Source organism: Theropithecus gelada, chromosome 12 (assembly GCF_003255815.1).
Source record: "Theropithecus gelada isolate Dixy chromosome 12, Tgel_1.0, whole genome shotgun sequence".
Lineage (NCBI taxonomy): Eukaryota > Metazoa > Chordata > Mammalia > Primates > Cercopithecidae > Theropithecus > Theropithecus gelada.
In genome coordinates, this window is record NC_037680.1 from 106075433 (window position 1) to 106092648 (window position 17216).

General features: G+C 40.5%; 1 protein-coding gene across 1 annotated transcript in view; it reads right to left on the reverse strand.

Moving 5' to 3' along the window:
• DNER (delta/notch like EGF repeat containing) overlaps nucleotides 1-17216 on the reverse strand; it is a 367125-nt gene that overhangs the window by 73767 nt on the left and 276142 nt on the right. Inside the window, exon 8 of the mRNA XM_025405375.1 lies at nucleotides 16614-16838. Within this exon, the coding sequence (XP_025261160.1) occupies nucleotides 16614-16838 (225 nt within the window). The remainder of the gene's footprint in view (nucleotides 1-16613; nucleotides 16839-17216) is intronic.

Genomic DNA, 17216 nt, shown 5'->3' on the forward strand with positions numbered 1-17216 from the left:
ATAAAGGGAACAGACTATGCTTATTAGAGGAGAGTTTCTGAGATGCAGGGAACAGACATCATAATAAATGTAGTGTTAGTAAAGAAATTGCTTTTTAAAAGAAGAATTACACTTTTTAATATGTAGAAAAGAAAATTTTGAAGATGTTAAAAATTCTGTAACTTCTGTAGATGTATTGAGTGTAAATCATAATTAATTTATATTTGGAAAGGAAACAGTTCTTAAATATATGGTAAAAACCAAAGGACCACTATCCTGAGTTAACTCCTTAAAAATGGTTAGCATTCTCCCTCAAGAAACATTTAAGAAAATCTGGGACTATATGGAAGATGACAGCTCAGTTGTGACTGTGCTTATGAAGGACATTGGAAGCCAGGGGAACTTGGCAGTGAACCTGCTTTAACAGAAACACTTGGGTGTCTAAAGGCCTTTATCCTTAAACTGGTCCATCATCTGGGGAATCTTTCTAACCATGTTGATCTAAACATTTCTGAAAGCCTTCTCTTGGAATTGCCTTCAGGACTGGGTTACAAACTAGTCACACTGAGAAAAATCAATCACAATGTTTTAGACATGTCTTATGTCTTTTTTTTTTTTTTTTAAATGTTGCTTTTGGCCACTAGAGGGTGGATTCTACTTATTATCTAGGCAAGTGAAAAAGGAAAAAAAAAAAGTTACTCAGGAGTTTAACAAAAGAGGAGCAATAAAAAGATGTCTTTTACAAAAGGAAATAGATGGTACAGAAGGATGCAAATTTTCTGCCAGGTTACATTTAAAGAAGAAATCCCATTCCCTTTAATAATAAAACATAACATTCAAATATTTCTCTACAGCTTGCAAATTCACCATTATGTCCCCTATAAACATACGGTATCTACAGTTTAAATTATCCATTGTAAAGTGGCCTGTTTTTCTTACTAACTTTTTATTTAAAATATTTTTAATACAAATGTTTGTAATACCATGATTAAAGCACCAAGATTAAATACTAAGTATAATGACAAAATAATATTTTATAATTTGAGTTAAAGATTATTGTGCTATGTGTGTTTACATATAAACAGTAAGAAAAGCATTTTAATAAAATAATCCCATGCCCTCAATTAATTATCTAGCATGTTTATAAACACATAAAAATAGCTGGTTTATAGTTGAGGTGAGGAAGATAAGAAAGTTTAGAAAAGAAAAGGTAGACATACACTCTCACATTCCAGAAGTTTTTCATTATGGGACGCACAAAGATGGGAGCTGGGGCCAGCAAAGGCAACAAATGGGTGGGAGGGGGGAAAACCAAAGATTAAGGCTCTATCATGGCACTTTGAAGAGAAAATAAAACCTAGATAACTATTTCTATACAAGTATGTATATTAACAAAGAGAAATTTTAAACGGTGTAAAAGTACAGAAGAGTTTTTCTAAGTATTTATTTCCTTTTAATTTATTTCACAAGTAATTGGTTAAATTTGATTTAATTGACCTCTTAGTTATTAATAGACATTCATTTGAGGTATCCGCATTCATCACACTTGGGTTTCAGTGTGGTCCCCAGACCAGCAGCATCAACACCACCTGGGAACTTGTTAGAAATGCGAATAGCCGGGCGCGGTGGCTCAAGCCTGTAATCCCAGCACTTTGGGAGGCCGAGGTGGGTGGATCACGAGGTCAGGAGATCGAGACCATCCTGGCTAACACTGTGAAACCCCATCTCTACTAAAAATACAAAAAAATTAGCCGGGCGCGGTGGCATGCACCTGTAGTCCCAGCTACTCGGGAGGCTGAGGCAGGAGAATGGCTTGAACCCGGGAGGTGGAGCTTGCAGTGAGCCGAGATCGTGCCACTGCACTCCAGCCTGGGCGACAGAGCAAGACTCCGTCTCAAAAAAAAAAAAAAAAAAAAAGAAATGCGACCGGCTGATTCAGGCACTCTAAGGGTAGGGCCTGGAACTCCATGACTTAAGAAGCCCTCTAATGTGATTCTGATGAGCACTCAAGTTTGAGAGTCACTAAGCTATAGAATAGGAAAGTATACAACATCTCCCACAATCTCTGACTCTCAAAAATTCAGGGAATGGTAGAGGTTGTCCACGGAAAATGCTACATACGGTGTGGTTATGGGTTTTTTTGCGGGGTTTTTTGTTTGTTTGTTTTTGGTTTTTGGTTTTGGTTTTGTTTTGAGATGGAGCTTTGCTCTGTCACCCCGGCTGGAATGCAATGGTGCAATCTAGGGTCACTGCAACTTCCGCCTCCTGGGTTCAAGCAATTCTCCTGCCTTAGCCTCCTGAGCAGCTGGGATTACAGGTGCCTGCCACCATACCTGGCTAATTTTTGTATTTTTAGGAGAGACGGGGTTTCACCATGTTGGTCAGGCTGGTCTCAAACTCCTGACCTTGTGATCCATTCGCCTTGGCCTCCCAAAGTGCAGGGATTACAGGTATGAGCCACCATGCCCAGCCGGTTTTGTATTTTAACAGCCATGGTATCTCCTAAGCGTGTAACTAATCCAACCGCAAAACATATGGTCAGAACATGTACCAACTATGGGCATATAAATAAACCAACAGTGAAACATATAGTCAAATGATCTAGCAGCCATCCATCCGCATGTGGATGAAAGGAAGCTGCCCTCCTCTCGAGGTTTACATAAGGGAAAACAGCAACACAAAGGAATCCCAAAGTGACAGCAAATGATGAACTGGAAAAGAAAGGCCAAAATGAGGGAAAGTAATAAGGATATAGAGGTGACACAACGTGTTCTAGTTCCTTACTGTCTGGCTAGGAGTCACACATGCCTAAGCAGAATGAGGATAAACAAGTTCAAATTCAAATTCGTGAGGGCAATTTTTCCCACATCTCTGATCTAGCTTCCTTAACCCATGGGAATAATATTTTTGCAGAAAGGAATATCAGAAAATGGAAAGCATTAAAAGTATTTAATACAGCACCAAGATTAAGATTTTGAGTAACATACAGACCAGTAGGTAATATTAAAAATAATATTATAGTTTTGTAAAGATGAAATGTGTTACAAATTAACTATCATATACTAGACATGTGTGAATTAGCTTTTTGCATTCCTAAGAATTATCTTGCCAAGAATTTGCTCTGAAGGTAATTTATATTACTTATCCTTTAAAATATATTTTGAATAAAATATAAAAGCTCTACTTTAAAAAGGAAAGAAAGAAAAAAAGAAAGCATAGACAATCTAAGGTAACCATTTTTATAAACCAAAAGTTGGGAACCATGATCTCACAAAGTTGTGCTGTTTTGAATTATACATCAGAGGTGGCCTCATAGATACATAGTTTGGTAACAAAGTATTTGTGTGATGGAAAACAAAATACTGTGATTGAGATTATTCCAGAAAATTTTGGTATACGGAGTCCACAATGCAGACCATGATTATCTTTCTGGCCGTATTTACTTTCATTCCCCTATCACTGGGGACATTCACAGGCACAATGCAATCATGTCATCCTCTAAGCTTTCTATTAGTCATTGCCATTCTTGAGTAAATATGCTAAATCCTAAATATTGTTAGACACCAAGGAAATTTCTCATAATCCTTTAAGAATAGCTTTAGAAGCACACACCTTCCACTTGGCCATTATCCCTAAGGGCTACAAGTGCACAAGGGCTGAAGCTGACCGTCAGGACTTCAGCTAAAGAATTTCATGCGGAAATTCAGCCTGGATGCAAAGAAAATTTCAAAATGTAAATAAATCAGAATCACAACTCAATTACATGAGTAAATTCTGAATTCTGTTCCAACTTTCTTTATTAAAGTAAGGATGCCTAAAAACACAGCATTTGTTCATTTAAGAGTTGATAAAGCAGTGAAAAATCAGAAGTGTGTTTTTATTTGGTGACTAAAGATCTTAGGAGAATATATAGGTTGACACCTGAAGTGAAAAATGAAACTTCTTTGAAATAAAGCCAGGAACAAGGCTCAATCCATATGGAATTATGAGGTAAGTAAAGAAGTTTTCTCCTAGACATTCCTTATCACTTGAGTAGGCAAGTTCAGGGGCCTCCCCATTTCTTTTCAAGCAACCAAAGACTAAACACTGTTTTTCTTTTTCGACTTTCTTTCTCCTCAAATCTGCTTACACATAGAGAGATAATTTACATATATATACACACCCGTGCACACACATATACACATCACATCACATTCTTCACATATTTAGGTTTAAGGTTATGGTAGATTGAAAAAAAAAAATAGCTACAGGTTCTGTGTAGCTCCTCCCATCAAGAAACAGAGTCTGTAAGCTCAAACCTGTGACTTGCTCATGCCAACGGGACATTGGCAAACAACAGAAGCAGCTGTAAAAAGAGCATGCATATGGGACCTCATGTTCTGTTACTGCTTTCAGAACCCTGCCATCATGGGAAGAAGCCCTGACTGGTCTGCTGAATGAAGAGAGACATGTGGCCCAGTTGCCCCCATCACTCCAGCTAACTGCCAGCCATATAAGAGGGGTCATCCAGGACCTGGCAGTCCCCAGCTGACTTGCCACCTGACCACAAAAGCATGAGTGGGCACATGGAGTAGAGAAGAGAAATCCCAGCTAAGCCCTACCCAAATTATCAACCCACAGAATCACAAACAATAAGTGTTTTTTTTAAGCCATTAAGTCTTGGAGTGTTTTGTTACACAGCAATGACTAACTAACACAAAGGTTGATTGCCAGGTACAATGTCTAACTTAAATAAATAAAACCACAAAGATAAACTTTTAGGTATCAGAGACCCGGTTAAAAAAAAAAAAAAAAAGGTATTTTTACGGAGTAATAAAGAGGAGTCTTCTCAAAATAGTACCACTAGGTACTACATATTCCTTAGTTTAGACCTACTTTAGTTGGGCTTATCCAATCTAAAAGCAACACCTACTAATGAATTGAACCTAGGACATTCACTCTGATCTGAGGCATCAGAAACCATCTGGTAGAGTAAAACTGAAGCATGATCTTCTTAATTATCAACATATCACTAAGACTTCAGTCCAACCAACTGAGGACCCCTTTAGGCAATTCCTATAAAACCAAGTGGGATTATAATTTTTTAATGATTTGGAGAATATGTTTATTCACAACATAAATTGTTTGGTAAAAGATATACATATTTATAACAAGTTAACAACATTTGATTGTGATCTTTTTTTAACTTTATTTTAGGTTCAGGGATACATATGCAGGTTTTTCATATAAGTAAATTACATGTCTCAGGGGTTTGGTGTACAGATTATTTTCTCACCCAGGTAATAAGTATAGGACCCAAAAAGTAGTTTTTCGATCCTCATCCTCCTCCCCACTCAAGCAGGATCCAGCGTCTATTGTTCCCTTCTTTGTGTCCATATGTACTCGAAGTTTAGCTCCCACTTATAAGTGAGAACATGAAATATTTAGTTTTCTGTTTCTGTATGTTTGTTTAGGATAATGGCCTCTGGCTCCATACATGTTACTGCAAAAGACATGATCCCCTGCTTTTTCATGACTGCACAGTATTATATTGTGTATATGTACCACTTTTTAAAAAATCCAGTCTACCATTGATGGGCATTTAGGTTGATTCCGTATCTTTGCTATTTTGAATAGTGCTGTGATGAACATATGTGTATGTATGTGTCTTCCAAATTCAGAAAATGCAGAGAATACCTATGAAATACCAGACAAGAAGGCCATGCCCAAGACACATAGTCATCAGATTCTCCGACGTCAAAAATGAAAAAAAAAAATGTTAAAGGCAGCTAGAGAGAAGGGGCAGGTCACCTACAAAGTGAACTCCATCAGGCTAACAGCAGACCTGTCAACAGAAACCCTACAAACCAGAAGAGATTAGGGACCTGTATTCAACATTCATAAGAAATAAAATTTTAAGCGAGAATTTCATGTCCAGCCAAACTATGCTTCATCAGCAAAGGAGAAATAAGACGCTTTTTGAACGAGCAAATGTTAAGAGAATTTGTCACCACCAGACCTGCTTTACAAGAGGTCCTGAAGGAAGTGCTAAATATGGAAAGGAAAGACCATTACCAGCCACTACAAAAACACACTTAAGTACATAAACCAGTGATACTATAAAGCAGTCACACAAGCAAGTCTGCACAATAACCAACTAAAAACATGGTGACAGGGTCACATCTGCACATATCAATACTAACCTTGAATGTAAACGGACTACATACCCCAATTAAAAGGCACAGAGTAGCAGGCTGGATAAAGAAGCAAAACCCGATGGTATGCTATCTTTGAGAGACCCATCTCACACACAATGATACCCATAGGCCAAAATAAAGGGATGGAGAAAAATCTACCAAACAAACAGAAAACATAAAAAGGCAGGGGCTGCTATTCAAATGGGATTTTAAAGAAAGCATTGAGGCACTGCATAAAGAAGCACGTGAGTGAGATGGAAAAGGACAAGCTGTTTTGCAAAATCAATACCCGCTTTGAGTTGACAATGTTCTGGGATTTAAAGGAAAGGTTATGTATCAGTCTGCTTCAGGCAAACCTAAGAGCTCTGAATCTTCATTAAAACTGACTCTGTTCTGTAAAAGCATTCAGTGAATGCAGCAACTTTCACAGTGTGCTTTCAAACTGAAAATTAATGGGCCTGATAGAAAACCAATGGAAGAAATAAAGGGCATTGTCCCCAGGTTGTTGTATAAATCCAGACCAACAAAGAATTTAAATGCACATTGAAGGCTACAAGTCCAGAAAAAAGTAGGACATGCAGCATATCTCCTTATTGGTGGTCTAATTGGGACTTGGGAAGTAGATGACCATAAGTCACAATGTATCTCAAACATCACCTATAATGGCACATTGTTATAGAGTTTCCAGTCCTCCATGATTGACATTGATGGCAAATCATTTCCACTAAGCCAGTCTTGCGGGAAGGCACGCTACTGAAGGAACGGGACATCAAAGCTATCTCAAAGTAGAGAACTAAAAACAACAAAAGTCAAATATGAAAAGGAAAGAACATTTCAGGGACTATAATATCACCAGAGCCAGGTGAAAAGAAACAACATCAAAGGAATCCATGACATATAATCATCCATACAGGAGGTTTTCAGGGAATCAGGTGGTAAGAAAAATTGCTAGTAGGCACTGGGGACTCCAGAAGTGAAAAGCACTAATCAAGAGAAACTACCTAGGCAGAAGGGTGCATAGCTGTCATGTGGTTATGTCTGCATTTCTCATTTGAGTCACAGGAAAGGAAGTTTCTTTAATTAGGTGCATCTGGCAGGCATCAAGTCAAACAAAATCATAAGCTTCAGTCACAGGTAGTTCTCAGCATCAATTTCAAAGCAGTGGATTGCTGGTTCCACAGAATGAAGTAAAGACAGAAGAAGGGGGCTCCCTACCTACATGCGGTTCAATTCCCTTGGAAGTCAGAGTCGTGCTTCTCTGTGCGGGGAAGTAAGAAGCGTCTATTGGTCAAGTATCATCCACTGGACCAAAATGAAGGCCACCTTCCATGCCAAGCTTTGAGGCATCCACTTAGAGATCCATCTCAGGAGTGGTGCTGAGACAGAGGAGTCTGGAACCTGGTTCTTGTGATTGGTTCAAACATAAGTGAGAGCCCAGGTTCGCACCTAACTTGGGGTGTCACAGGTAGGCTTCTGAGTATCGGAGTTAAAATATCACCTCTGCCTCCTGTTGTTTAAACTCTCAATGCCTCCATTACCTTATCCCTAAATAAAAGAATAGGAATACTACAACTGGGGGCAGGTAAGAGAAAATAAGTGTCAGGTGTTTGGCACACAGTCTATTATAAATGCAGTAAGTTTTCATAGATGGACGCTACTCTAGTCAAAGCCAGATGGGATGAAGTCACTCTCTGGGTCAACAGAGCTGAATCAATGTGGCTGACAAATCCCAATTTAATATGTTAATTTGAAGTGGCTATTAACAGAGCTACCAGTGGAAAAATCTGGTTAGAATACTTAATGGGTACGATGTACATTATTTGAGCAATGGCTACCCTAAAAGCCCCGATTTCACCACTAGGCCATTTACATCATTTACATATATATGTGTGTGTGTGTGTGTGTGTGTGTGTGTGTGTGTGTATATATATATATAACAAAATTATACTTACACTTCATAAGTTTATACAAATTTTTAAAAGGAGACAAATTTTTCAGTCAGTTATTTACCCTTGGTGAGTCAAGGCTACTTTTGACCCCATTTGCTCTTCACTCTGAGCTAATGGAGGCTCCAGCAGGTCCCGATTGCTTGGGTTCAAGTTGTAGCTTCATCCTTAACTGACTGTATCGTCACAGGCAGAGAAATGACAACAGCCATGATCCCACTTCATAAGGACCAGGGGGATTCGAAAAGCCAATTCAGTCAAAGAGCTTTGCCCAACACCTGGCACTTAAATAGTTATCACTGGAGTCACAGAAAGCCACCATCAAGGCAAGCAATCGCTTAACCCTGCAAGAAGTTGAATGTGCACCCATTATTCAAGAATGCCCACTATGGCCATTTCATCTCACCTCCATTCCAACTCTAACCTCGAACCTCATATAAAAAGAATCAGAACACAAATGTAAAATTGTCCTCAATGGTCTTTCCCAAGTAATGGAATATCCAATGTCTGTGCTAATACTCCACCATTTTATAGATTTCAAGGTGGAGGACCATCTGTATCATTTCATTTGAGCTTCACGGGCCAGTTATGTTTGTCTGCATTTTAAAGGAGAGAAAAGTTATGCTGATAGAGGCCAATGGCACAGGTGTTCGGAGGCAAAGCAGGGACTTAAATTCAGCTCTTCTCCGTGCTAAACTCAGGCCCCTTTCCATCCAGCCACGGAAGAAAGGCAAGGCATGCAGGATTTCAGTTCTAAAATCCAGATTTGCAGACATTCTCAACAGTGAAAGAAAACAGTGATTGGATCATAATAATTTTCAACCACAAAACAAGAGTCAATGGCTTTGTTACAAAATAGTGTTAGGGAAGTCCCCATCTGACCCTCCAGGGCCATAAGCTTGATGAGAATGTTCTGATATTGTGCTGGCAGGGCTGCAAAAAGAGCTGTCCTCAGAAATGCATAGGTTAGTGACGTTATGTTGTTACCAGCTGCCATTTGCAACTTTCATTCCAGGCAAGATGACGTAAAATGATTTCTGCTGTCCTCACAGACTCTGCTAACTCCTGTTCTTAGTAGGCAAATCTCACACCTTTTCAACATTAGTACAGCCAAGAATGAGTTCTGAATGATTTGAATTGTGAGGGCAAGTCAGGGAGTGGTGGGAGCAGAAATCCCTTACAATTAAAGACCAGTTCATTAATGCTTTCATACATATGGATTAGCCATTTTAAGTGAGGTGAAAAAGCAGCCTTGTGAATAGATTTGTAATATCAGAAACCTCATAAAAATTTCATGCTCCACCAGCAAGTGCCCTTGGTTTAACAGCAGTGTCCTTCCTCCCCTTGTATTAATTTCTCAGGTCAGAAGCCTAAAGAAGGCAAATATCACGAATTCTACCTCAATGCCCCCACAACTTATAATCAGAGAAGATGAAGATGGAGAATGGCTGTGGCTGTAGTTTGGAAGCACGCTTAGGAAAGGTACCTTAGCGTCTGGACATCTAGCGGAGCCTGACTCAGCTCCTCAAACCCTGGGCAGTGCCCTCTCATCTTCCTCCCTCTCCTGACTCCCAGGGTCCCGCCCTCACCCTGCAACCTCCCGACCTCCCAACTCACTGCTGGGTCCTCTGCCCTCTCCTGTGGCCACTACTACTTCCAGCCTCAAAACAAGAACTCTGCAAGTCTCTTCCAATTTTTCCCCCTTTCTTTTTACACTCTCACCCTCTCCTATCTTGATGGCTTCCATGACTTTCTCTAGCATCCATACAATGGGAACTCTATATATTTTTTTCCCCCTGGTTTCAGCCTTGTTCCCACATTGCAGTCCCAAGTAAGAACTATTTACTGACACATCCATCTTGCTCGGCCTGCTGTAGCCAAGCCCTAAAGAGGGTCCTTATGCACATTTCCCATTTTCTCTGAATTACCCAGAGGGGTCCTTTGACTCCATTTGCACTCTTGTTCCCTGCATTCAATTGACAACTGAACCCCGATCCTCACATAAACGTTTAACCCATCCTTTCATTCCCACTGCACAAGTTCAAGCCTTCACTTCTATTAGTACTTGCTAGAAGATCTCTATTTTTTCATCTCTTCTTGACCGTAATATATGCCGAAGACTATGAGAATAATCTGTCTAAAATACATATCAGTTCGTATATGTATAATATACGAGTTTGTATATGTATAATATAATAATGCAAAATGTCTGCAAGTCTTCATAATCCAAACTGCTTAGCATCTACATTCTCCCCACATGTGTCCCCATGAGCATTTTCAGCCTTACTACCTATTACAGCCTCTAATGCATCTTATCCTGCAGCAAGCTGGATCCACTCTTCTTTGAACTCCTCCCCACCACCCAGGACTTCTATAGTGCCCTTCTCCCACATGTAAATCCAAACGATATTTCAGTGTCCGACTCACTGGAAATTCCGAACTGTTGTTCAGAATTTTATATGAACAATTGTTCATATAAAAATTCAATCAATTGCCATCCTCAATACTTCAAGCATTTTAATTAATTAAGTTCTGTCAATGCCCTTCAATCAAAGACTACAAAGGACACACCTGTAGTTGAACAAGTTGCGTTTATTACCCATTGCAGTTACAGAGACTGCACGCCATGGGAATCGTGGAGTGCCTCAATTAGAAGGTGTTAGCTGGGATTTACTATAGGATTTGAACTCTGGTTAGGTTATTTGGGGAGGTTTCACTCTGGAGTGAATGCTGGATGCTGTCAGGAAGCAGGAGCAATTCTTATCTAAAGAAGGGGAAGGCTAGAGCAAGGCCAAAGCTGTATTTGGTAAAGAGGAAGCCGTCACTCTACATACGTGACACTAAGAACTGAGCGAAAGTGGATACTTGGTATTTTGCGGGTTGCAGGGTGACCTTGTTTTTGTATTGGACAAAATTATAAAGTAGTCTTGTTTTGCCTGACTCTGTCATAGCCTCTGAATGGTCATATCTAATATCCGTATTATGTGGGATTGTTGATGTCCTTAAGTCCAACAGAAGACATCACGGCCCAGCTGTAAGCATCAGACCAGCTCCTAACAACCTCAAGGTCTACCTATAAATGCCAAGCAAGCTCCTGACATCAGCGGCTGCTCTTCTTTTTCTCAGTTCTCAGCATCATCATGATGTCAGTATACAGATTGAAACATTCTCTAGAGCAGAGCACAGATTATGAAGAGTAAAGCAAACTCCCCCTTGCTACAGATGTAGGTGGGTGATCAGGATTCCATTTGAGGTCCCAGTGGTGAGGGTGGGCATCATATTTTGGAATGCAGAAAAGGAAGGACAGGATTAGGATCTGGGGAAAAAGGTAATATATTCTATACAATCGACAACTCTCAAGAATAGTGTGATACACAGATCAGAAACTCCCTGGAGCATATTAAATATAAGAATGTCTTCATCGGCTGGGCGCAGTGGCTCACGCCTGTAATCCTAGCACTTTGGGAGGCCAAGGCAGGCAGATCAAGAGGCCAGGAGATCGAGACCATCCTGGCTAACACAGTGAAACCTCGTCTTCACTAAAAATACAAAAAATTAGCCAGGTATGGTGGCGGGCGCCTGTAGTCCCAGCTACTTGGGAGGCTGAGGCAGGAGAATGGTGTGGACCTGGGAGGCGGAGGTTGCAGTGAGCTGAGATCATGCCACTGCACTCCAGCCTGGGCGACAGAGCAACACTCTGTCAAAACAAAAGAAAAAAAAAAAAGTCTTCATCCTGGTAAACTAGATAAAGTTTTCTGGTTAATAAAAGATGAAAGTTGTCCACTGTACTTATCCAAAAATGTAAAGGCACATGGGCCTTAGTGAGCTAAATGTCTTCAAATCTTTGTAGGTATATTTATTTCTTTATTGCTGTTCAATTACTATTAAAATCCTGACCATTAAGTCTCATCCTTGACCCTATTTCCAGCAAATATTGTCGGACTATTGATATTTTCACGTCTCAGTTTAACAGAAGGAAGCAGTGTCAACTGTGTCTTTTGGGACATACAGACCAGAAATGCAGCTCACATGTAAGGCATATGTAGAAAATACAAATATATATATATATATATATATATATATATATATATATATATAAAATCCTTACAAATATAATTTTCTTTCAAAAAAATTCACTTGGAAAAAGTCTACATTTCCTTTGGTTTACAGCCTATTACATATTTGGATGATCTAATTGAGTTACCAGCCCTTTGGTGAAGAAGAATGGGCAGAGGAACTTGGTTGGCAACTGTGCCATGTCTAGTCTGGGATTTCAACTGCAGTTGAAATGATGAGCATCTTAGATCTTACTTGTTAAAAAAAATCATAAACATATTTCCATGTAAAAATCCCCAATACCTTGTCCCTTAAATTCCTTAAATAGGAATATGTGAGGCACATTCTATAAAGGCAGGGTTAATTCAATTCCACAAGTTTAGAGGAATAACTCAAGTGCAAACTATGTTCCTTCCTATCAGGGAGTCCTTTCAATACTGGTCATGTACAGCTACTATCTGCAGAGGCCACCATTGTATTGAGAACACAAGCAATACCGTGGCTCCCACCTGCAGGGGAAATAGCAGTCCCACCCAAGCGAGATCCACCTCATCCTGTTTGCAGCAGTTCCAAGTTCTCACTTTCTTCAGCAGATTTCAATTTGCAATTTTTAAGAGAATGGGTTGCCCTATCACTTAACACTGTCACTGGGAGATAACATTTCAGTAATTACTCAGTGCTGACATTTTATTATTTAATCTTAAAATCCCATCAGAAATCCCTAGCCTGATAAGCTACAAACGAAGTTTGAGAATAAAGCACCCAGCAAATCTGATTTGCAGTAATCAAAATGGCATTTTGTCGCATGGGAATTAATTATCAACCTGACATGATTTCAGTCTGCTGCCATTCTACGAAATGAGACCCGTTTGCTCTCTGTAAAGATGATCAGCCTTGCTGCTCCAGAGCTGGATGCCCAGTTTCACCTACTCTCACGAGATTCTTCCATTATGCAAACTGGCGATGAAGCCATTACATACTCCAAAAGATGAAGACGAGAAATTTCACATTCGCAGACTTGTCACGTTCACCTCTTAAAATGTAAGTTCTTGCCAGGTGTTAAGATGCCTTTTTTATTTTACACAGTCACTTAACAATCTGAAGAAACATCCCCCCTGAAGGCAGTTTCAGCCCCCAGGTTCAATGAGAGGGCCCTGTCAGGACTCCGAGGCTCCACCTTGAGACTGCTGAACAAATGAAGGAATCATGTTCATTCCACGAACAGAATGCCCACGTCTTCAGGCTTTTCAAGGTTATTCAGGGGCTACTGCTGGACCACAGGCAATTACCAAGTCAAACGCTCCAAGTGGGCATGAATGTTTTAGCAGAGAACAGACGGAAGGAAAGTGGAACTTCAACAGGAGCGATTTCACCCCTGCATAGCTCGAGAATCCTGCTGGAATCTCCACGGAGGGAAAGAAAGAAGAGCTTTCACCAGGCCGTGCCAGGAAACGGGCTGCCTGCCTCTCATTTCATACTCTCACATGTAACTTTCCTCTCTTTTCTAATAGAGAGGAAAACTGAGTCCCAGAGATGCCTGTAAATCTCCTGTGGTTTTGGTCAGTAAGTGAGGATGTTAGAGAGGTTCTTTCTACCACTCTTGGCCACCTGCCCCAGTGTGGAAAGAGAAACACCAGGCAGTATATTTTCTATTTGGTTGCCTCACACATGTTGAAAAACTCTAGTTGGTATTATTGAAAAACACTATGTATCTCTAACTCCCTTCAATTTTAAGTTTTAGAAATCAACTAACTATAAGAAAAAGTTTGGGCCAGGCACAGTGACTCAGGCCTGTAATCCCAGCACTTTCGGAGGCTGAGGCAGGCAGATCACCTGAGGTCAGGAGTTCAAGACCAGCCTGGACAACATGGTGAAAACATACAAAAATTAGCAGGGTGCGGTGGTGGGAGCCTGTAATCTCAGCTACATGGGAGGCTAAGGCAGGAGAATCACTTGAACCCGGGAGGCAGAAGTTGAAGCCTGGGCAACAAGAGCGAAACTCCACCTCAAAAACAATTTTTAAAAAGAAAAAGTTTGATACAATTAAGAAGAGACGTCAGAGGAGAAAGGGAGGAGAATACAAAGTTGTTTTCTGGTCTTACAATATTTGATTCTTCTTTGTGGGGCTCCACGGAGAGAACAGAACTCTCAGGAGACAGGTAATAAAGTGTTAAGGAAGTTTTTGTTCAGAATGCTGCTGAGGGGAATTCTCACATATGTTACGACATCCAGAGCAGAGCTGGGAACAGCGTGTTTGTGAGTCAGTGCGTGAGTAAGCCTCTGTTCTTCCAGCACAATTGCAGCTTGTTTAGTTTGCAAACACAAGTTGTCTCAGTGATCCACATTCCCAATAGGTAAGGGCCAGTGCCACACTGCCTCCTCTCACAGTATGCCCAGCTCACAGCACGGGAGCCCGAATCCACATGGAAGAAAACTGGACCTTCCGAGGGGCAGCTATTCCTATCTCCACCCTTGCTCTGAAGGACAGCATGGGGGTCAACCAAGAAAAATATCCTCATGTCAAATGTAGAGGAGAAACTGCTTCATTTCAAAGTTTATGAGATCCAAAAATGTTACTGTGATAGTTCATTTCAGGTGTCAACTTGGCTAGGCCACGGTTCTTAGATACTGGCTCAAACACTAATCTAGATGATGCTATGAAGGTATGTTTTAGATGAGATTAACGTTTAAATCAGCAGACTTTGAATGAAGCAATGACTCTCCAGAATGTGGGTGGGCTGCATCCCATCAGTTGAGGGCCTTAAGGACAAAGACTGAGGTTTCCCAAAGAAGAAATAATTCAGCTCAAAACACAACACAGAAACCTCGCCTAAGTCTCCAGCCTGCCAGCTTCCCTACAGATTTTGGACTTGTGAGTCCACACAATTGCATGAGCCAGTTACTTAAAATAAATCTCTCTCTCTTCTCTCTCTCTGTCTCCTGTTTCTCAGGAGAATCCCAACTACTAACACTGTTACAAAGCAGATTAAGCAGCCCTATTCCCTCTGAATTTCAGAGCAGAGAGGAAAGAGGCACTTGGCAAAATATCAATTGCTTAGAAAATCAGGGAATTAAGAGTCTATGTGAAAAAAGGCTTTTCAACACCATTCAAGTGCCAAGTTGCATTTCTCAGTAGTAACTTTTTAAGTTATTCGTGAGTATGAGACGTGCCCTTTGGAAGTTCTGGGCCAGGCACTGGAGCAGCGAAACCAGGGACACCTGCATTGGAATGTGGGCTCAGCCCCCGTCCTGGGTGTGTGGCCGCAGGCATGTGACTGAACCTCTAGAGGCCTTTCAAACCTTGGTGTAAATGTGACACTAAAAAGACCAGAGATGTGAAGCACCCTGCTCAGAATCTAGAAAGATCAGTGCTCACTAAATAGTGGCTTAGTGTGATTGCTGCTGATACAGAAGCTATTAATAAAACATACTTCCTCCCAGCCCTAAGGAGGAGAGAGACACATACAAGGATAATTAATGTCCTGTTTCCAAGACGACAAAGGTGATATTGTAGGTGACTGTTGGATCTCAGAGGAAGGGAAACTGAGTCAGCTCCAGAAGTAGAAGTTTGCACAGCGAGGTGGGGTAATGGGGAGCAGGCATTCCAGTCAGAGGCCATTGCACCAGCAAAGCCAGGGTCAAGCAAAACAGATACTGGCCAGCCATACTGACTGTCCAGGGAGATATGTGGGGACTCATTGTGCTGGGAAGCTTTCTAAAGAGCCAGCTCGTGTAAGGATGGAGACATGCACAGAATAGAAACAAGAGGAAAGGGCTGCCCCGTGCATTCCTTTCTGAACACTCGTGGGTTGTGCACACACAAATTTTTGACTAGAAATCACTCACTTCTAGGTATCAAAACCTCCATAATTAAAAATCTGTAATGCAAATGCAGAAGGCATTTGGAAATTAAATGGTGAAGTTTTTAAATTCTTACACAGGGAGCCAGTGGTGTAACATAATGTGCATCGAGTAACAATTTTAATAGATGACACAATTCTGAATGTATTGCACTGTGCTTTTCATGCCCATTAAAATGAAAGAACATATTCTGTTAAGCACACAATAGTACAAGATACACAATACAGTAAAAGCTTTGCAAAGACTTACAGTAAATTGTTAAAAATGCTTAGCCTGTGATGAGATTAAGCCTGTTTTCAATCTTCTTTATTTTACTTGTTTTTTCCTCAATGAATGTGAATTGATTATGAAAAGAGGAAAGGGTATTTTTTTTAACTCTGCCAAGAGTAAATCTAAAAAAGAAAGTGTGTCATAAATGAGTGGTATTCACTTTTACTTACAAGTATACCATTAAGTATACTTATTTACAAGTATACCAGTAAGTATACCACTTTTATTTACAAGTATACCAAGATGCAAAAGAAAAAGTAATGGTCTTTTGAGATTGGTTTGAGATTGAGAAAAGGAAGATTTGCTGTCTAGGGGCAGTACCCACCTGGATCACAGAGGCACTTGTAGCTGGTGCCCACGCTGCGGCACGTGCCATGAGCGCAGGGGCTGAGGGCACAGAAGTCAATAAGCTGGGCACAGGTCGGCCCTGTGAAGCCCGAGCTGCAGCTGCAGGTAAAGTGTACCCCGTCCACATAGCAGGTACCATTGTTCTGGCAAGGAGACGAGGCGCACGGGTCCACCTTTTCTTCACAAGCAGATCCAAAGTATCCTGTTAGAAAACACACGGGAGCTTAAAACAATTAAAACACTTTTGCACATAATAACTAATCAACTGAGTCTGCTCTGCTGTATATTCATAACCAATTCATTCATTCACAGCTCCCAGATATGCCACAACCCAACAAGATAGATAGGTTGTTTTTCTCACCTTTAGTAATGTAGGCTTAAAAATATGAAGCCCCACAATTCCATATTTATTGAAATATACGGTAAATGACTGTTTAGGAGTACATACATATGTGTACATGAATATATTTATGTGCACACATGTGTATATGTACATGTGTGTATACTCTAGAACGATACCAAAAATCAATTAATGATAATTTCCTAAAGGAATATGGGATTTGGATCAGCAGAGGGCTCT